Here is a 22,166-nt window from a genome sequence, read left to right as displayed (position 1 = left end):
ATGTATGATACTGTGCTGGGCCCTATATCTAATCCGATCATGTGTGATACTGTCTGCTGAGCCACTGTATCTAATCCTATCATGTGTGATACTGTCTGCTGAGCCACTGTATCTAATCCTATAATGTGTGGTACTGTCTGCTGAGCCACTGTATCTAATCCTATCATGTGTGATACTGTCTGCTGAGCCACTGTATCTAATCCTATCATGTGTGGTACTGTCTGCTGAGCCACTGTATCTAATCCTATCATGTGTGGTACTGTCTGCTGAGCCACTGTATCTAATCCTATCATGTGTGATACTGTCTGCTGGGCCACTGTATCTAATCCTATCATGTGTGATACTGTCTGCTGAGCTGTGTATCTAATCCTATCATGTGTGATACTGCCTTCTGAGCCACTGTATCTAATCCTATCATGTGTGATACTGTCTGCTCAGCCACTGTATCTAATCCTATCCATAGTTTATAGGGTCGTAGTGCTATAGATATGCTATGCTGTCTCCTATACACACACTTTTTTTTGGGGCGGACACATATGTATTGGGGCTATTTCCCGGACATTTTAAGCCCTGAGGGTATGTTCACACGGCAGCGTCTGTTACGGCTGAAATTACTGTGCTGTTTTCAGGAGAAAACAGCACCGTAATTTCAGCCGTAATGGCATGTGCAGGCGTCTTTTGCTGCGTCCACTACGGAAGTAATTGAAGCTGGTTTTCCATGGAGTCCATGGAAAACGGCTCCATTTACATCTGAAGAAGTGACAGGCAGTTTTTTACGCGCCGCCTTTCGACAGCGGCGCGTAAAAAAAAATGACCATCGGCACAGAACATCGTAAGACCCATTCAAATGAATGGGCAGATGTTTTCCGACGCTTTTGAGCCGCATTTTCGGATGTAATTCAATGCTAAAACGCCCAAATTACGTCCGTAAATAGTGTGTGTGTGAACCCAGCCTTAGTGACGCCCCGGCTGCTAGTGCTGCATTGTTGGGTCACTTAGGAGACCCAGCGATGCAGCTGAAAGCGGACCGTCGGCCATGAGAAGTTTGCGGGGTGGGGGGGGGGGGGGGGGGCCCTGGCACATTATCTGCACAGGGGCCTTTTGCAGTCTGTGTCCGCCACTGGTAATAATGATCCCTCACTAAAAAAATTACCCATCTTTAACCGTTCCTCCTTTGTGCCCCCACAGCAGTAATGCCCTCTTTGTGCCCCTATAGATAGCGGCACACACAGCCCCCCTGTATATTGTGCAACACAACCCCCCTTAGTAGATAATGCCTCACAGCGACTCTTGTATATAATACCACACATCCCCCCTACCTTCTATATAGTGCCACTCAGCGCCCCTCCCTTGTATATATAGTGCCACACAGCCCCCCTTGTATATAGTGGCACACAACGCCCTCCCTTGTATATAGTGCCACACCCCCTTGTATATAGTGCTAAGACAGCGGCCCCCCCTGTATATAGTGTTACACAGACATTCCCCCCTGTAGCGTCCATGGCCGCGGACCGTCGAGTTTACTCACATCCCGACGCCCGCAGCCATGGATCCGTGAGTGCTGGCCCCCATCTCCTTCCTAGGAGATGCCAGCGCTCACTTCCGCTCTGGTCTGCTGGGTCCCGGAGCGTGCCCGGTCTTAAAGGGCTAGCGCGCGCACAAAAGAAGTCGTCATCGTTATCAACTGCCCCGATTTCCTGGTCTATAAGAAGGCCCCAGGCCTTCTGATCCTTGTCTGAGCGTTGTTAGTTTTCCCAGTCTGTCTTGCAAATGGTCCCTTAGTGTTTCCCGTTCCAGTTGTTACCCGTGCCTTGTTACCTGTTCCTGTTTCCCGTGCTGTGCCTTTAGTATTGAGTCTGCCACGTCCTGTGTCATCTGCCACGTCCGGAGGAATCCGCCACATCTGGCGCAACCTTTGGCTCCTGTGTCATCCGCCACGTTTGGCATTATCTGCTGCACCCATCTCCATCAGTGCCAGAGCTGTGGCCACCGTCTGGACTATCCAGGTACCCTTGTGCGAGACATTGTATTTCTGGGGTTTCCTGTTGTTTGGCCAGCTGCCTCCCCGCTACGGCGGTATGGCATAGTGGGTCCACTAACCCGCTATGTGACACCCCCCTTGTATATAGTGCTACACATACATCCCCCTTGTATATAGTGCTACAAAAGCCCTCTTGTATATAGTGCTACACAGACATCCCCCTGCATATAGTGCTACACAGCCACTCCGCCTTGTTTATAGTGCTACACAGACATTCCCCCTGTAAATAGTGCTACACGGACATTCCCCACTGTATATAGTGCTACACAGTACCCCCTTGTATATAGTGCTACACAGACATCCCCCTCGTATATAGTGCTACACAGACATCCCCCTTGTATATAGTGCTACACAGACATCCACCCTTGTATATAGTGCTACACAGATATCCCCTTGTATATAGTGCTACACAGACACCCCCCGTTGTATATACAGCCACAAAAAAATAATAATACTGAGGATGCAGATACAAGTGAATGTGGCTGTTGCTAGCACCGGGGCCCCCTCCAGTGCTAGCAATGCCACCGGGCATGAGGGGGCCCGTGCCGCACGGCACATAAATGTTATGGGCTGGGGGCGGCGCGGACCCCGTAGCAGCCGCGGGCAGGCCCGGGCCCATAAGAGGATGGGGGCCCTGGGCAATAGCCCAGTTTGCCCCCCCTAATGCCAGCCAGGGCCGATTCCCCTCCACACCCTTTCCATTACCCTTGGGTCAAAATTCTCAACCCCAATGTTTGTTAACAATGCAGTTCTACTGTAGAGGTGAGTCTTGCACAGATTCTTACCACCCAGTAGCAAAAAGGATGGGACCAAGCAGGACTGAGCCCCCTATCTCCAAGGGTCCTATAGCAACTGCATTGTCAGCCTCTATGGTATGTATGCCCTTGGTGGGGTGGTTGCCTCGACTTTTAGCAAAAAGTGTGCTTTTCAGCTTTTTCTCAAGTGGTTGCTTTAATTTGCAGACAAATTATTGCATCACTTTTTTGAGAATCAAAGCAATTGTCATGCACAGCCATGACCTGCCTAGGTAGAGTCGTGTGTTAACCTTAAACCATACTATCCCCCACCCCCATTTAGTAACGACACATGACACCGAGGTTGGATGTGAAATGGCCACAGCAGCCGTTTATTAATTTCACAGTTTTATAAAAACAATTTAAATCCGAAACATTCGGATAACTAGTTAGGAATCCACCAGAGAATTCCTCCTAATAATTCACATGACCCAACATGGGTCAGAATCATAAATAACCATTAAACGTTAACATTAACCCGAGCAGAGGAAGTCCTTGAAGCCCCTTCAGATGTTCCTTTCAAGAACACACCGAATTAGCCATCTGCAAACCACTAATTACCTCCAGCCGTAAACCAGCTCGGAAGCACCGTTCACCTCTGCAGATGGCTCCACCCACTAGAAGTCCACTTCAAGGGGATAACACCCGTTGAAGCCCTCAAGTGATATACCGACCACTAGAAGTCCACTTCAAAGGGATAACACCCGATGAAGCCTTCAAGTGACATACCTTCTACCAGAAGACCACTTCAAAGGGATAACACCCGATGAAGTCTTCAACCATGTACCTTTTTTGGGGGACGCATACCCCCGATGCGACCCCCCCACCATTTTGTACTGACTGGCCTCAAGGACTCCCCCCGCCAGCTGCCATGACAACAGAACCTACTCCGGAAAAAAGAAAAACATGTTAAATAAACACACAAAATAAAACACAACGCTCATATACGGACGTACAGAAGACCTAAGGAGTAACAAAACAAGGGTGGGAGGGTGGGAGCTTTGCTTCTTGTGTACTACTCCTCCCGCTGCTTCCGGCTCAATGCCGAGAAACAGCGGGAAGCGCAGTAACGGCCCCCCCGTCCCCCCTAGCTCCTCCCCGTCCCTCCTTCAGCTTCTTCACCTTTCCCTCACCTCTTAACATTAACCCTTTCCCTACCAGGACGGTCATGTCGGCTTCCCTCAAGCCTGCAGCTGCGTCCAGCCTCTTCTTGACCTGCCTAGGTAGAGTCGTGTGTTAACCTTAAACCATACTATCCCCCACCCCCATTTAGTAACGACACATGACACCGAGGTTGGATGTGAAATGGCCACAGCAGCCGTTTATTAATTTCACAGTTTTATAAAAACAATTTAAATCCGAAACATTCGGATAACTAGTTAGGAATCCACCAGAGAATTCCTCCTAATAATTCACATGACCCAACATGGGTCAGAATCATAAATAACCATTAAACGTTAACATTAACCCGAGCAGAGGAAGTCCTTGAAGCCCCTTCAGATGTTCCTTTCAAGAACACACCGAATTAGCCATCTGCAAACCACTAATTACCTCCAGCCGTAAACCAGCTCGGAAGCACCGTTCACCTCTGCAGATGGCTCCACCCACTAGAAGTCCACTTCAAGGGGATAACACCCGTTGAAGCCCTCAAGTGATATACCGACCACTAGAAGTCCACTTCAAAGGGATAACACCCGATGAAGCCTTCAAGTGACATACCTTCTACCAGAAGACCACTTCAAAGGGATAACACCCGATGAAGTCTTCAACCATGTACCTTTTTTGGGGGACGCATACCCCCGATGCGACCCCCCCACCATTTTGTACTGACTGGCCTCAAGGACTCCCCCCGCCACCGCGAAACAGGCCTTGACCACCTTAAGCCTGTGAGTTCCTCCACACCACCACCGCCCTTTCTATGCCTTCTGCTATAGCCAAGCTCCAAATATCAATGCCAACCTCGGTCAGATGAACCCCGTCACTCCTCCAGAAATTCCCCAATCCTGACTCCAAATCCCTATGCCTCACGCAAATGCCCCCGTTCTTTGCCACAAAACGGGACACCGCCCGGTTAACTTTTATCCGAGCCTTATTGACTCTCTCCACCGATCTAGCTAACCGCCAATGCTTCCTTGGGACTATGTCCGACCACACTACCACCAACTTGGGATAAGATACCCACAAACACAACAAATCATGTTTGATATCCCGCACCAACTCACGAAAAGGGCGGACTCCTAAGTCATTCCCACCCACGTGCAACACTAAAACCTCCGGAACCCTGTCAAGCCGCACATATGTCTGGAATTCCGCCAACACCCTGTTCCACGACATACCTCTAAACCCCAGCCAATGCACAACCGCATCCTGTCGCGGAATGCGCAACTGGCGACCATCCGGGCGGACGTCCGCCCTCAAAGCCCCCCAGTGCACGTACGAATGACCCATCAACCACACCAGACAAGGAGGCGAATCTGAAACGGAAAACACAGTTAGGCACCACCATATACATTTGCAAGCATAAACAACAAAATTACAACATATGGGGGCGGACATAGGACTTAAACCTTTTAGACTCCCAACGACCAATACGCCTCACCCCCTCATCATCCAACCCCCAGCGCCCTGCTTCCGTTGCTGCGCCAATCCGGAAGGAATGAGATGAATATGAGCCTGCCGCAACCCCAACCGCCGTCAAACATTTTTTAAAAACAGCTCCAAACTGAAACCTGGACAAGAACGACCCGTCCACATGACATAACAAAGGCAAATCTGGAGACCCCCTGTTTTTTGTAAAACCACGCATGCACTCTACTGGGCACATGACCGACCCCGGGAGAGCGAACAAAACTATCAGTTTTCCCTTCCCTAATTGGTCAGTTTTTGATCTACGCAACCATACCTCCAACCGATCTGCAAAAAGGCTCACCTCCCCAGATCTCAGCCCCCCTGCCTGTTTAGTACTTGGCGACACCAACTCACCTATTCTAAATGCTCCGAAGAACGCCAACGAGAAAGCCAACCGAAACAAATCCATTTCATCTGAAGAACGACATACCGATGCCAATGAACCACCCAACAAGCCCAGCAAAGCAAACGACACCGGCCTTCTACCATCCGCCTCCACCCTACCTCTGCGCAACCCCTTCAAAGCCTGCGATACCAGAAATTCCTTCGATACATCCCGCAAGCCCCGCAACTTAAGCCCAAACGCCACCGCGGATATAAACCGGTTCACCTTCGCTACTGAAAACCCCGCCTCCCAGGCATCCCCTAACCAATACAAAAGTGCCACCAACCTGTCTCTATCCGTATTGACATCACCCAACTCTCTTACCCACTCCTCCCACTGCCTCCAACAAGCAGCATAAGCCCTCCACGTCGTGCCCGCCAAAGACCTTTGTAACAGCTGCTCTACGGGACCGATACCAGATCCCATAGATGATCCGGACACGCCAAACCAATACGTTCCGCTCCCGGAGCCAATTGCCGAAACCGGTCCCACTGCGAGCGAGAAAGAGCATCAGCAACACAATTCCGTACACCCGGGACATGCACCGCCACCACCCACGCGTTCAGCGACAAACACACCAACACTAAATGTCGCAACAATTGAACTACCGGAGGAGAGGACGCCGTGATGTTATTAATGGCAAGCACCACACCCATGTTGTCGCAGTAAAAACGGACCTTCTTATCCCTGAGCCTGTCCCCCCAAATGGTAGCCGCCACCACGATGGGAAACAGCTCGAGCAGGGCCAGATTCCGCGTCAATCCACTGGACACCCAGCTAGCCGGCCATTGACCTGCGCACCACGGACCTCCCCCGTAAGCTCCAAAGCCACCCGCCCCAGCCGCATCCGTGAAAATATTCAGATCACTCGTATCCTGCGCTGGGGCCATCCATAGCGAGCGACCATTGTACTGGCCCAAGAAGTCATCCCAAACCTGAAGATCAGCTCGGTGCTCCTCCTTGAGCCTCACAAAATGATGCGGCGCCCCCACTCCCGCCGTTGCCGCCGCCAACCTTCTACCAAACACCCTCCCCATCGGCATAATCCGGCAGGCGAAATTCAACTTCCCCAGCAGCGACTGAAGCTCCCTCAACGACATTTTCTTCCTTCTACAAGCCCGTCGCACCTCCAGCCTCAAAGCACCCAGCTTATCCGCCGGGAGCCGACACTCCATTGCCACCGAGTCAATTTCGATTCCCAAGAAACAAATCGTCGCTACCGGGCCCTCCGTTTTTTCCGGCGCCAAAGGGATCCCAAAATCCCTCGCCACCTTCTGCAGGGCATGAAGCAAGTTACCGCAAACCGGCGAACCCCCCGGGCCAACGCACAAAAAATCATCTAAGTAATGGATCAACGAATCGACCCCGGATACTCCCCTCGTTACCCACTCCACGAAGCTACTAAACGCCTCGAAGTATGCACAAGAAAGAGAACACCCCATCGGAAGGCACCGATCCACGTAAAAGGCCCCATTCCAAAAACAGCCCAACAGCCGTTGGCTTTCTGGATGCACCGGCAACAACCTGAACGCCGCCTCGATGTCGGTTTTTGCTAGCAGCGCCCCCGGACCCGCAGCCCGCACTAACCCCACCGCCTTATCGAATGAGGTATAAACTACGGAACACAACTCGTGATCAATCCCGTCGTTTACCGACGAACCTTTGGGATACGATAAATGTTGAATCAAACGAAACTTTCCGGGCTCGCGTTTAGGGACAATACCCAAAGGGGACACAACTAAATCTTTCACCGGCGACTCCACAAATGGCCCCGACATGCGCCCCAACGAAACTTCTTTTAACAACTTTTCCGACACGACTTCCGCATGCACGTAAGCCGATTTTAAATTTCTCCGCGTAACCGGAACCTCATAAGGAGGCGGAGGAATAACAAAACCAACACTAAACCCTTCATAAAGCAACTTAGCCGCCGCCCTATCCGGATACTCATTTAGATAAGGGGCCATCCTTTCCACCCTCACCGGCGACACCCCCTTGACCAGCCCCGTGCTGGTTCCCGGACCTCTTTTTACGCAGACATTTTGCCGCCCCGTGTGATGCACCATTACACTCGGAGCACACGTGCTTGAACTTGCACGTGGCCCCGAACTTACACTGGCCTTCATTGAATTGCCAGCAAAACCCCGCCTTTCCCCCGCCGCTTGGTCCACTCTGACTAGTCTGGCCTCCCTGGCCACCGCTCCCGGGAAAGGGCTGCCTAACCGGAACCGTAACCCGTAACCAGAGAGCAATATCCTTCTGGTCCCACCGAATCGCCGGCCGAACCGCCTTCCGCTGACGGAATTGCTCATCATATCGCAGCCACGCCTGACCCCCATACGCCCTATGAGCCTCCCCAATAGCATCAAAATAACAAAATAACGCCGAACAATTTTCCGGCGCCTTTTCCCCTATCACACTAGCCAATATGGCGAACGCCTGCGACCAATTAACGAACGTCTGCGGGATAAGCCTATACCGCCGCCGTTCCTCCTCGTCCTTTTTACTCTCATCCCGCTTGCTCTTATCCAAATTGAATTTAGCCAGCGGCAAGAGAGAAAAAATTTCAACATATTCATCTTTCCAGATCCGATCACGCACCTCCTGCTTTAAATGCGCCCCCAACGGACCCTCAAAACAAACATACACCTCCCCCCGAGCACGATCGTCCATGCGCACTCGATCGCCGTCCTTCTGTGCCTCAGTCTGCACCGACACCGCGACCGCCTCTCTAACCGCCACCACAGGACGCGCCTGCAACGATCCCACTTCCCTGGAGCCTTCCCAAACTACCGCAGGGGACACTTCCGTTACTACCGGCGCCGCGGCCCTATCCAGGCGCCCCACCAGCTCCCGTAAGCAACCCACTAAATCTGCCAAACCCGCTCCGTCGCGTCCGCCCGCGCCACTACCGGCCCCCGATGCTATGCTAGCAGCCCCCCCGCCGACACCCGACATAAAAATCGCTGGATAAGACAATAAAGGAGTTATACACTCACCGGGCTGCACAGGCGCTGTGTTCCCGTCAGCCGGACCATCCTGACCTCGACGATAGACGTCCAGTTCACCTTCCTCCAGTTCTTCTCTCGCCGACGACTGTCCCTCCCAACGACCTCTTCGGAAAGGGGATGAGGACGCGCTGACCGATGGGCCGGCAACCTGCCGCCCGACCGCCGGGACCCAGACTTCCGACCGGACCTGTTGCCTCGACGTCGCTGCAGATCTAGTCGTCCGTCTAGACGATCCTGACGAAGCCTGCCCCCTGGCCGGAACATCACCATGCGGGGCGGCCGTACCTTGCTCTTGACATCTTCCATCTGATGGGGGAGGGGTGACAGGGAGCCCGGCCTGCGACTCCCTGCTTACCGCCGGACCCCGTCGCGGCCTGGGATTCCTGCCAGGACGCAGGGCCTGGGAAGGGGCGGTCCTCCCAGCTGCCTGGCCTGCAGCGTCCGGGATCGGGCTCCCTCTGCGACGCCGTGTCCGCGGGACTACCTCCGGACTCAGGCGCTCTGGAGGTCGGGACCGCCGAGAGGGACGGGTCGACACAGCCTGCATCGCCGTCACCCCTGCTACCGCTCTCTGCCTGCCCAGCGCAGGAGCGGTTGTTGCCGACTCCCCCCCCGCCGCCATAGCCATGCTCGTAGGGGGGCCGGGGGAGGGGAGCCTGTCCCTTACAACAGACCCCGAACGCCGTGCCCGACGTGGCGAAACGGCGTCCGGGATCCGCGTTAATGCAGCCACGGTCTCCTCCAGCCATCCGGGACCGTGGTGCACAGCAGCGGCACGCAGCCGCTCTAAAATCAGGGCCTCTGCCATACTAAAAAGCCGGGCAACGGGGAGCTTTGCTTCTTGTGTACTACTCCTCCCGCTGCTTCCGGCTCAATGCCGAGAAACAGCGGGAAGCGCAGTAACGGCCCCCCCGTCCCCCCTAGCTCCTCCCCGTCCCTCCTTCAGCTTCTTCACCTTTCCCTCACCTCTTAACATTAACCCTTTCCCTACCAGGACGGTCATGTCGGCTTCCCTCAAGCCTGCAGCTGCGTCCAGCCTCTTCTAGAACAGTGTTAAGACGTTGTCCAACATTGTATACCTTTCCCTAATAATAGGAATCTTAATGAGAAACAAAGCCAGCGTCTGCATTTGTTTAATGGAATCGGTTAGAGGAAAAATGTCTTTTAGATCATGGCCAGACGCTATTCATCAAAGAGGCTAAATGTATCTTCTGCTTTCATCTCTTCTGTGATTAATTGTAAAAGTCACATTTATGAAGGTCAGGGGAACAGAAAATTACATCAGTTGAAGAAATTAACATAGAAAGATTAACTATTCACATTCTGATGCCTGACTAAGGAGTGGCTAAAATGAATGCACAATGGTTTTAATACATCGGTTGAGGAACAAGCGCGTGAGGACCATGAGACCCTTCTGTGTAGAAGAAGGACAATGATACCTGCTCTGGGGGCCACAAAATGCAGCCCAATGCCGTTGTCCCTTTTCAGCCACTAGACCAGTGTTTCCAAACCAAGGCTCTATAAAAACCGAGGTCTTCCTTTGAAGCTGATCAGGGGATCACCAGAAGCAGTGGTCCCCATAGAAGAGAGAGTGCCCCATGGCAAAAGATCCAATCGAGCCCCATTGTGATGGCAATTTTTGCCAACTAGGAAAGAACGTCCTGGTGTTTATTTTCTCCTCCACACACTGATCAATTCGTCCATCCCGAGTCCTACACAGGTTCTCAACATGCAATAGTAAAGGGGAATGGACCAACTAGAACTTGGCCTCTTCTCTCCAAGGGCCTAAGAACAGATGCATGGACTTCCTTTATGGTACCTTTGTCCTTACCCCGAAGATGGCAGCATCAGGAACAGTTACTTTTATAGCAGGGATTGCAAGCTGTTCAAAGATACTTGCCTTGTCAAAGTCCGTCTGGAACTTGCCACTGGGTATCCCAAGATTCTTTGAGGTAAGGGCAGGAGTGAGAGAATCATTTTTCAGGGGTTATCCAATGTAAAGTTTTCAGTAGTCAAGGAAAATCTGGAAGTAGAGCTGCAGTTCAGATGAGATTGACCGTACTGATGGTCTCCCTGGGGTACTCTCCAAGGCTCATCTCATTGGGAAGAGGTAAATACATCTAATGACAATTCCTAGGAATTATGTAACCAAGTACAGTATATGTCAGGTTACGTAGGGACCAACATGAGTGGACAGGTCACTGCCCCCCCCACAAAGTCAGCACACTCCTCTCCTGCTGCGGCCATCATTTATGTGTTCTGACTAGCTGCAGGATGTTTAACCTCTTAACTTAAAGAGGCGCTGTCACCAGATTTTGCAACCCCTATCTCCTATTGCAGCAGATCGGCGCTGGAATGTAGATTACAGTAACGTTTTTATTTTTAAAAAACGAGCATTTTTGGCCAAGTTATGACCATTTTCGTATTTATGCAAATGAGGCTTGCAAAAGTCCAACTGGGCGTGTTTACAGTAAAAGTCCAAGTGGGCGTGTATTATGTGCGTACATCGGGGCGTGTTTACTACTTTTACTAGCTGGGCGTTGTGTATAGAAGTATCATCCACTTCTCTTCACAACGCCCAGCTTCTGGCAGTGCAGACACAGCCGTGTTCTCCAGAGATCACGCTGTGTCGTCACTCACAGGTCCTGCATCGTGTCAGACGAGCGAGGACACATCGACACCAGAGGCTACAGATGATTCTGCAGCAGCATCGACGTTTGCAGGTAAGTCAATGTAGCTACTTACCTGCAAATGCTGATGCTGCTGCAGAATCAACTGTAGCCTCTGGTGCCGACACGATGCAGAACCTGTGAGTGACGTCACAGATCTGCACTGCCAGAAGCTGGGCGTTCTGAAGAGAAGTGGATGATACTTCTATACACAACGCCCAGCTAGTAAAAGTAGTAAACACGCCCCGATGTACGCACATAATACACGCCCAGTTGTACTTTTACTTTTCAACACGCCCAGTTGTACTTTTGCAAGCCTCATCTGCATAAATACGAAAATGGTCATAACTTGGCCAAAAATGCTCGTTTTTTAAAAATAAAAACGTTACTGTAATCTACATTGCAGCGCCGATCTGCTGCAATAGGAGATAGGGGTTGCAAAATCTGGTGACAGAGCCTCTTTAAGGATGCAGCCTATTTTGGCCTTCAGAATGCAGTGATTTTTTTTTGTGTTTTTGATTACCACATTTCGAGAGGTTTACCTTTTCCTCTAGGACAAAAATTTAGTTCACTGACCTAGCCCTGTATCGAAATACCCTTCCCTAAACTTGCTGACAGCCCCCTGGCACCCAGTCCCTGGTGCACATGACCTGCCAGCTGTCCCCAGCTACACCTCTGGGATGGTCAACATTGGGTTGATGTATACCCCTCTCCATACATTATGTCCGGCTGTTCAGGGGTGCAATAAAACCATACTACCTATTTATGGATGACAACACACATCCATGTAGAACTGCAATTAAAGATGAACAGCTGTAAACAGAGGCTATAGAGCGCTGGGTGATGAGTTTGGGAATATTAGTCACCTCCGAGGACTCTTCAAGAGATCGGGACGGCATTAGACCACAATAGGCCAACCCGTTGTACTGCATGTATCATTGTAATTTTTCAGCACTATTTTTGTACTAATTGTGGGGCATTTATAGTTTAAATTTTTATATATATATACATATATTATTAGATACAGCCATGGGAAGAAAAATCCCTTTAATCCCCTTTGTTTTTTGTAATTATTAATAAAAGAGCCATTCTTTCTGGAAAGTAAGAACTTATACGACCGACAATTTTACAATCCATGGATTACCTCTTGTCCGTGCTCATCTATAATAGAGATATAGTTGGGATTTGATTCATTCGGGTATGACAGTAGAATGTCATAATGAGCTAGTTCCACTTTATCCAACCCATATTCCTTCCATTGGGTTTGGATTTGTTTAGCAAGAAGTAAATTCTCCTCTGTTCCAGCTAAATGAGGGATTCGAGTAAAATTGCTGAAAACACAAAAGAAAACGTCTATTTACTTGAGAAGCACTACAAATCACAAAACAAAACTTCATTTTATCCTCCTTCAATTTTTTTTCCATAAACAGCGCCACTCTTGTCTGTAGACTGTATTGCAGCTCAGCTCGCAAAAGTTTGAATGAGTATTGACATTTGTTTACAAATTAATTAGAGAGCAATTGATTGGGGCTGGGCTGCAGCACGTATAGCTGTGCCCCTGTACCTTGCAAAAGACGCTTTAAGGTTAGCAATTTTCCTGCACCGGTTTGGTGCACAGGTTTTTCTGTACATGTTTGGATGAAGAAGTGGCAAATGTAAGGTTATACACTTGAGAAGGGAAAATACATGTCACATTACATACTAAATGGGAAAACACTGGGTAATACGGACATGGAAAATGACTTAAGGATATGTCAGGCAGCTGCGGCTAAAGCAAGTAAGTTCATGGTGTGCATGAAAAGGGGCATAGATTAACATAGCTCTGCCACGTAATAAATCTCTAGTATATAATCTCTATCAGCACATGGAATACTGTATACAGATTTGGGCACCAGTGTACAAGAAAGACATCGTAGAGCTTGAGTAGGTTAAATGGCTGACAACCAAAGTGATAAATGGAATAGGTGGACTACAATACCCTGAAAGATTATTAAAAAAAATGGGGTTATGCAATTTAAAGTAAAAAAGGTACAGGGGTGACCTAATAACTATCTATAATATATCAAAATGATCAATCTCAGGGATCTGTATCATGCTTTATGTATACCCAGGACTAACTATAACAAGGGGGTGTCATGGTCTGTGGGTATGTGGATCCACTAGGCCGCACCGCCATAGCGGAGCGGCAGCTGGCCAAACAACAGAGCACCCAAACAACACAAAGTTCAGCACAAGGGTACCTGAATAGTCCAGGCAGTGGCAGAGGCTTTAGCACGGATGACAGCAGGTGCAGCAGGTTGCGCCAGACGGGGCGGGTGACAACAGGTGCAGTAGGATGCGCCAGACGTGGCGGCCGACAGCAGGTGCAGTAGGATGTGCCAGACGTGGCGGACGACAGCAAGACACGACTCCAATCACTAATAGGCTCAGGAACAATAACACAGCACAGGATACAGGAAACAAGGCACGAGAACAACGGGAACAGGGCAAACACTAAGGGACCATTTGCAAAGATTAACATGGGAAACTAACAACGCTCAGGCAATGAGCAAAGGGGCAGGGCCCTTTTTATAGTCCAGGTTGATCATGGGCAAATTGATGATGATTCCCATGTGCATGCGCTGGCCCTTTAAGGCCGGGCACGAACGTGCATGCCCACCCTACGGGACACAGTGGACCAGAGTGGAAGTGAGCACTGGCGTCTCCTGGGGAGGAGATGCGAGTCAGCGCTCACAGATCCATGGCTGCGGCCGCTGGGGAGTGAGTAATCCTGACGGTCCGCGGCCATGGACGCTGCAGGGGGCATCTTCTCAAATTAAAGGAAAGAAGATTTCTACGCAAACATAGAAGGAGATTCTTTACTGTAAGGGCAGTGACACTATAGAACTTTCTGCCATAGGATGTTGCGATGATAAATTCATTAAAAAAGTTTAAAAACAGGTATCAAGGTAGCGACATCACACATAACATACCTAGGGATTAAGATAGGGCAAACGGCAGAAACTCTGTATAAACTCAATTACAAACCGCTTTTCCAGAAAATAACTAATGAACTTATTAGATGGGCAAATTTGCCCCTTTCGCTATTTGGTAGATGTCATCTGGTTAAGATGATATCTTTTGCAAGAATGCTGTATCCACTCCAGACATTGCCCATTTTATTGAAACATAAGGATGTGAAGGACTTTAATACTAAAATATCGAAGTTTATTTGGGCAAATAAAAGACCCAGAATCGCAATGGCGAAATTACAAGGCTATCACTGGCAAGGCGGGATAAATATACCACACTTAAGGGGATACAATATAGCCAGCTTATTTAGACATGTGGCGGACTGGCTGCAGCATTCTAGTCACTATTCAAATTACGAGTTGGATAAGGCACTGGCGGGACCTCATGATCTCGTCTCTTTACTACATACTAGACTAACATCGCTTCCTAGACATGTAAAGGGATCAGTGCTACTGAGAGATACTATAATGTGCTGGAAGGAGGTGAGGAAAAAGATGGGGCTGTCATATCAGTTATCCAAATATCTACCACTATGGTCACACATAGAATTTCCAGCGGGGCAATCGAGTTCTCTATTCACAGCATGGAAACAAAGGGGAATTGAGACAGTAGGCAATGTACTTCATGCTACGGAGGCCAGATTATATACATTACCGGAATTAGTAGAGAAATTTGGAATTTCCCCGAGCCATTTCCTTCAGTATTTACAAGTTAAATCGTTCTGCACAAAACTGGTAAGGAATTTGGAATCAGAAATTACAAATAATGCATTTGATGAGGTGATTGGAGATGAGACACATAGGACGTCACTGTCGATGCTTTACAAAACCATAAGAGAATTGTACATCCGAGTAGCTCCGAGAGACCAGTTTACATACTGGAGACGCACCTTGAACATGCAAGACGTTAAAAGTCCTCTTTTGGAGGGCTGGAAGGTAGTGAGGAAATGTGTGGTGAATGAGGTGTGGAGAGAATCACACTTTAAATTAATGCATGCGGCAATTTATGCTTTCAATATTCCAGCAACGATAGCTAATACCAGCAGAATACATGCTTGCCCAAAATGTAGTCAATTAAATACTGATTTATACCATGGCATATGGTCATGCCCAGAGATACAAAAATTTTGGAGGAAAGTTTTAGATTATGTTCAGCTACTATGGAACAGAGAGATACCAACAGACCCTATGTTGTTGCTCTTTCACTATAAGGCTGTAGCTAGTGCAGAAGTAACAGAGATTCAGATGCATATTCCCCCACTGATGCATATAATATTTCTTGTAGCCAAAAGATGCCTGCTAAAAGGATGGATTGAAAGCAATATCCCCTCAATACACCATGTAACTCAGCAAATGAGAGTCTGTATGTATTCAGATAAAGTAGAAACGACAAAACATAAGAAACAAAGAACCTCAGGTTTTTTCAAACGATGGAGGCCATTTATAGAACAGTTGCCTGCAAGAGAGATAGGGGAACTGATGGAGAACTTCAGATATACTTCTTGGTATCTTACAGAAGATATTAAAGGTACTCTGGGAAGCTTGAAAGTGCATTGATGGAAGGGAATGAATAGAGGAAAGGAGAGGATGAAAGACCGGGGGAAGATAGTGGACAAGGAAGGGGCTTAAGTGAGGGCCAAGACAGTAGGGCGTTGAGTTCAAAGAGACAGGGATATAATAAAGGATAAGCTTACTAAGGGACAAGGTCTTTGATGTGCTCAAGAAAGGGAGACAGAATATAATAAAATGATGTTAACCCAAGGAACGACAAGACCTCAAATATTGCACTGTGTACGCTCCTGCGTGAGTTAAAGAAGACATCTGTCTGAATGTAAATAAAATGTTGTGTTGGAAGTGTATTATGATTGTATGAAAACCAATAAAAATGTTTTTCAAAAAAAAAAAAAGTTTAACAGGGGACTGGATGCCCTTTCTGAGTGTAATAATATTACAAGTTATGGTTATTAGATCTCTGGAGATGGGTCATTGCGCCAGGAATTTTTTCTGATTGGTATTTTTAGAGTTGGGAAGAAATTTTTCTGTTAAGATGTGGAAAATTGGCTTCTGCCTCATGTGGTATTAGATCAACATTGTGGAAGAATACGTTTTTGTTGTTCAATCTTACAAACGGTGTTACTATGTTACATGTAGAAAAGGAGAAATGCTACCAATATAAAAAAAAGAACAATCCATCAGCCATGGCGAGGCTGCGAGTTTGGGAGGATGGAGCACTAAAAAAGTGACGTTCACTCAGACATTTTTGACAAGAAAAGAGTAATAGAAGCAGAGTTGACACCTACTAGCCTAGAAAATTGATAATCCCATCCAAGGGAAAGGCTGAATTTGGCTCGTTGCCCCTCTCCAGCATTGTTGAGAACAAGTTCGTGTGGGTATTGTCCGAAGGATTATGGAAAGGTCATGGAAGGGAAAACAAATACCAGTCTCTTCTGTCCTGGATGGCAAAACCTGAAACTATAGTGGAGACCCAGTTTGATCTTTGCTTTGGGCCTCCTCTCTGATGGGTACTGCTTCCATATATACAATATAAAATGACTCCATGATCTCCTGGTAATGTCTCCTTTTTCATTTCATCTGATCGAGATGAGGTCACTTGGTTTATGAACACAATGAATGTTCTTTTTATGACGTGATCTCTTCAGTCTATGGGTCTTTTGGGAATATAAACAATTGGTCAATGTTCCCATCGGCCATTAATGAACAATCAAAACTTTTTGTCCTTAGATATTTTTACCGGCGAAACATACAGTGAGAGAATGAATGTGGGGATGTAAAAGATATGTACAAAGCAGAATTTCTTTGGTTAATGATGGTGACCAATCAAATTTCGGTTACTGACCCTCATCGGGTTTGTTGTGGAACAAACGTAATACACAAATGTTCTTTGTCCTATAAAGCAAACAATAAACACAAGTTCCTTGTTCTTGGGCTTCAGTACACAGTGACTGCACACTACTTCTAATTATAGGCAAAAAGGACCCTCTGAAGCGGAGCATTACAATACATATGTATACCCTATTCTCCCTGGTACAACTTTAGACTGAGATTTTTTACTAAAATCTGGATGAAAATGACTGATAAAATAAGAAAAATTGATCCACCATATTAAAAAAATTACCTACAAATTTTTTTTATATTTCCAATTATTTATAAATGGGGACAAACTATGTTATAGAACTTTACATCGATCAGTCATAACATTAAAACCAGTGACAGGTGAAGTGAATAACATTGATGATCTGGTGACAATGGCGCCTGACAAGGAGTGGGATATATTAGGCAACGAGTGAACAGTCAGTTATTGAAGTTGATGTGTTGGAAAATGGGCAAGTGTGAGGGTATGTTCACGAAAAATACGTCTGAAAATACGGAGCTGTTTTCAGGGGAAAACAGCTCCTGAATTTCAGACGTTTTTGCAAGTACTCGTGTTTTTCACGGCGTCCATTACGGACATAATTGAAGCTGTTTTTCAATGGAGTCAATGAAAAACGGCTCCAAAAACGTCCAAAGAAGAGACATGCATTTCTTTGACGCGAGCGTCTTTTTACGCACCGTCTTTTGACAGCGACGCGTAATATTACACCTCGTCTGAACAGAACATCGTGAAACCCATTGCAAGCAATGGGCAGATGTTTGCAGGCGTAATGGAGCCGTCTTTTCAGGCATAATTCGAGGCATAACGCCCGAATTACGTCTGAAAACAGGCCGTGTGAACATACCCTAAGAATATGAGCGTCAGCGACAAGGGCCAAGTTGTGATACTAGACGACTTGGTCAGAGCATCTCCAAAACTGTCGGTCTTGTGGGGTGTTCCCAGTAAACAGCGGTTAGTACCTACCAAAAGTGGCCCTGGGAAGGACAACCGGTGACCAGCGACAAAGCTCCCAAGGCTCATTGATCAGCGTGGGGAGTGAAGGCTAGCCCACCTGCTCTGATCCCGCAGAAGAGCTACGGTAGCACAAATTGCTGAAAAAGTTACTGCTGGTTATGATAGAAAGATGTAAGAACACTCAGGGCATCACAGCTTGTTGTGTAGCCTCAGACAGTGCCCATGCTGACCCCTGTCCACTCCCAAAAGTGCCTATAATGGGCACATGAGCATAAGAACTGGACCATGGAGCAATGGAAGAAAGTGGTCTGTTTTGCTGAATCACGCATTTTTTTTTACATCATCTAGACGGCCGGGTGGGTGTTCGTCGCTTACCTAGGCAAGAGATTGCACCAGGATGCATTATGGAGGTCCCACCTCGCACTTACAGGACTAATAGCAGCAACGTCTTGGTACCAGATACCACAGGATCCTTCAGAGGTCTTGTGGAGTCCATGCCTTGATGGGTCAGAGCTGTTTTGGTGCCATGACGAGGATCTACACAATAGTAGGCATGTGGTTTTAATGTAATGGCTGAATGGTGTATATGCGTTGTCATTGAAAATGACCCTATCTGTGTTCCCAGTGGGACTTACAAGCTAATTTAACATCAAACAAAAACATTTGGGCCAATTTCATAGAAAGACAAATGATACAAACTCCATGCAGATGTTTTTCTTGATCAGATGCAAACCCAGGACCAAAGTGTTGCAAGAAAACAGTGCTTTTTTATGATCTTATTGCGATAAGGATCCATGCACACGGCAAAGCCTAGCGCATGGACACCTGCATAATGACATACAGAGTCCCTGGGGTTCCCTATTACTGAGTCATAGACACTCTATGTACCGCTGTATAGGGTCACATTATAGAGATATTCTCCCATAGAAACAGATCTGCGTACGATGGCCTGTAATGGATCAAGCCAACCTGTGTATCACCCTATAAAAAACACACGGGGGAAAGCACTGGACCACAATAGCCTATGGGTGCCTTATTATGGATCCATACAGCCTAGATCATAATACAGCTGTGGGTAGGAGGCCTTATAGATAATTGCAGTGTAAAAATGTATTTTAGATTAACCCATAACAGGTGAGAAAGCAGACTAATATTAAAGGACTTTTAAAAGAAATGTATTTCTATGGTTGAACGTCCGCTCCCTTAAAGGGGATTTCCACCCAATACTCAAAATTAGCCCTAGTAATAGTAAATTAGAAGATAGAACAGCTGCAACAATTTGGTAATTCTCTTTCTTTTACTTAGGCTAAGTGCACACTTCAGTCTTTTTCTTCAGGGTGCTAGCCGTTTTTCTGACAGCTAGCACCCTGACCCATTCATTTCAATGGGGCCATGCACACTTCAGTTTTTTTGACGGTCCCGTTGCTCCATTACGATCCAAAGTAGAGCATGTCCTACTTTGGTCCGAGATTCCGTGACCGTGAGGCCCATGCAAGTCAATGGGGCCGTCAAAAAAACTGAAGCCACACGGAAGGCATCCGTGTGCCGTCCGTGCGTGATGGTGCTGTTGCCTAGCAACGGCCTGGCGGGCAGAAGTACATTACAGATTTATTACACTAATCGGCAGTTACTTGTCTCTATCAATCACTGATAGGGAGAAGAGGCTGCTGATTAAAAGTAAAATAAAAAGCAGTTCATATGTACCCGGTCGTTGTCTTGGTGACGAGTCCCTCTACTTCCTCCAGTCCAACCTTCCTGTATGTCGCGGCAGCCTGTGATTGGCTGCAGAGGCTACTGCAGCCTGTGATTGGCTGCAGAGGCGGTCAAGTGGGATGAAGCATCATCCCTGGAGGCCGGCCTTCTGACATCATCCAGACTTGCGTGATCGCCACTACAGCCTGTGATTGGCTGCAGCGGTGACATGGGATGAAACGTAATCCCAGGAGGCCGGACAGGAGGAAAACGCAGGGAGTTCTGGGTAAGTTTGAACTGCTTTTTTATTTTTTATTTCATAAATTGTATTTTGCGAGCGCCGAGCATGGTCAGTCTTCAGCGCTAGTCACTGTCCAGGGTACTGAAAAAGTTACCACCGATCAGTGTAGCCCATTAACTCTTTCAGCACCCTGTACAGTGACTAGCGCTGAACAACCCTGCTCTTTCAGCACCCTGGACAGTACGATGCTCGGCACATGGAAACGGAAACACGGAGTGCACACGGAAATCACACTTCTGCTCAGACGGGTTCACGGACCCGTCAAAAACGGCCGTGAAAACGGTGATGGAAGTGTGCAGGAGGCTACAGAGATTTTGGCATTTTTCTTTTCTGTTGTGGTGGCCATTTTTGCTAAAAATGACAACCGGCAGCCATATTGGTTGTCACATTCGAATTATCTTCTCAGCAACTGGTGGTAAGGCGGTCACAATTTTTTAGATGGAGAATGCTGGGAAATGCCATTTTTTTTTGTCATATGCTGAAAAGTTAATTCAAAAGTGGCAAACAATATGACTATGCTTCCTGTAGTAATTTTTGAAAAATTGCCGCCAGAACTGAAATAAAATGACGATATCTCTTTAAGAAAATAAAATATAACAAACAAACTTTGGCTGCTGCTCTAACTTCTGATTTACTAATATGTGGCTGAATTTATATTTTGGGTGGAAAATCTCTTTAACAAGAACTTTCCGATGACAGAATGGAATAGATGGTAGATACTAAAGAATGATTAAAGGGAACCCGTCAACCTCTTCAAAGAAGTCCCAGTTCTGTGAACATGCTGATTATAAAAACATAATTTACATTTGCATTTAAAGAGCGTCAAAATTTCAATTTCAATTTGGAGGCATATTTAGTCTGCTTGGTAAAGCATGTGCCCATACCCTTATAGTACATTGACAGAGCGCATACATGCAGAAGTAGGTTTCTTTAAAAAATAGTCTTCAAAATGTTTTTCGAAAAAGTATAGAGATTAAAATGTGGTGTGCCGAGGGCTTGAGGGGAAATCCAATCAAAATACTGGAGAAGATTGCATTGTGGAAGACTGTGATTTTGGACCACCACTGATGTTAGGGTTCTCACGGAAAATGGATCCATTAACCATCATTGGTTTGACGCAGGCTAAACTATGGTGCGGAGTATAAGGAATCTTCCAGTTTTTCAACCTAGAACCTCTGCAAGGAGGTATTGCCGTTCCCGTTTGAATTCCCAGGTCGCAGTCCCCAGTAGTCATCAATTGCAGGTGGTTGTGTTGTAGGGGTCGATTGCTCAGGATGTGACAAGCAGAGAAAGATGTGGCCAGAAGAAGGGTTAGAAGTTGAAAACCTGGGGGTCGTACTACAAGACCCAAACAACAAACCCGGAGGAGCAAGATGGAGGCAAAATCTAGAAGCAAGGCTAACGTCAAGGTCAGAGTAAGGGTCAGGGTCAAAAGACAAGTTACCTAGCTTAGATAGAATGCACCTTATATACAGACCTAGGCGGATCTTCTCTTTTAAGGGTAAGGCCACGCAGGGCGGCCCTGACACGTTCGCAACGCGGCTGTCAAACAGCCTGTTAGTGGACACATGTTAACGTGGGTAAAACGTCCCTTTATCTGCAAAATCATGCGGCCATGAATTAATACACCCTTTATGGCCGCACGATTTTGCAAATCACAACAACTTACCCCCCTATTCATTCTCTATGGCAGCGCCAGAAAAAGCCGAACACTGCACTCGGCTATCTCCGGTGCTCCCATAGAGAATGAATGGAGCGGCAGTGCGCATGTGCATGTAACTGGAATA

At 47.5% G+C, this 22,166-nt stretch overlaps 1 protein-coding gene across 3 annotated transcripts in view; it reads right to left on the bottom strand.

Annotated features, from left to right (window-relative positions):
• Positions 1-22,166, bottom strand: part of LOC142742050 (glutamate carboxypeptidase 2-like) — a 136,345-nt gene that overhangs the window by 74,044 nt on the left and 40,135 nt on the right. For 2 of the 3 annotated variants that reach the window (XM_075851452.1, XM_075851450.1), the window contains exon 3: positions 12,673-12,859. In XM_075851452.1, the coding sequence (XP_075707567.1) occupies positions 12,673-12,859 (187 nt within the window). Of the gene's footprint in view, positions 1-12,672; positions 12,860-13,768; positions 14,065-22,166 lie in introns of those variants that run through there. The other variant, XM_075851449.1, reaches the window with a different exon arrangement.

The sequence above is a fragment of the Rhinoderma darwinii genome, chromosome 2 (assembly GCF_050947455.1).
Source record: "Rhinoderma darwinii isolate aRhiDar2 chromosome 2, aRhiDar2.hap1, whole genome shotgun sequence".
NCBI lineage: Eukaryota > Metazoa > Chordata > Amphibia > Anura > Rhinodermatidae > Rhinoderma > Rhinoderma darwinii.
Note: the sequence above shows the minus strand (reverse complement) of the source record. Positions and strands in the feature narration are given on the sequence as shown.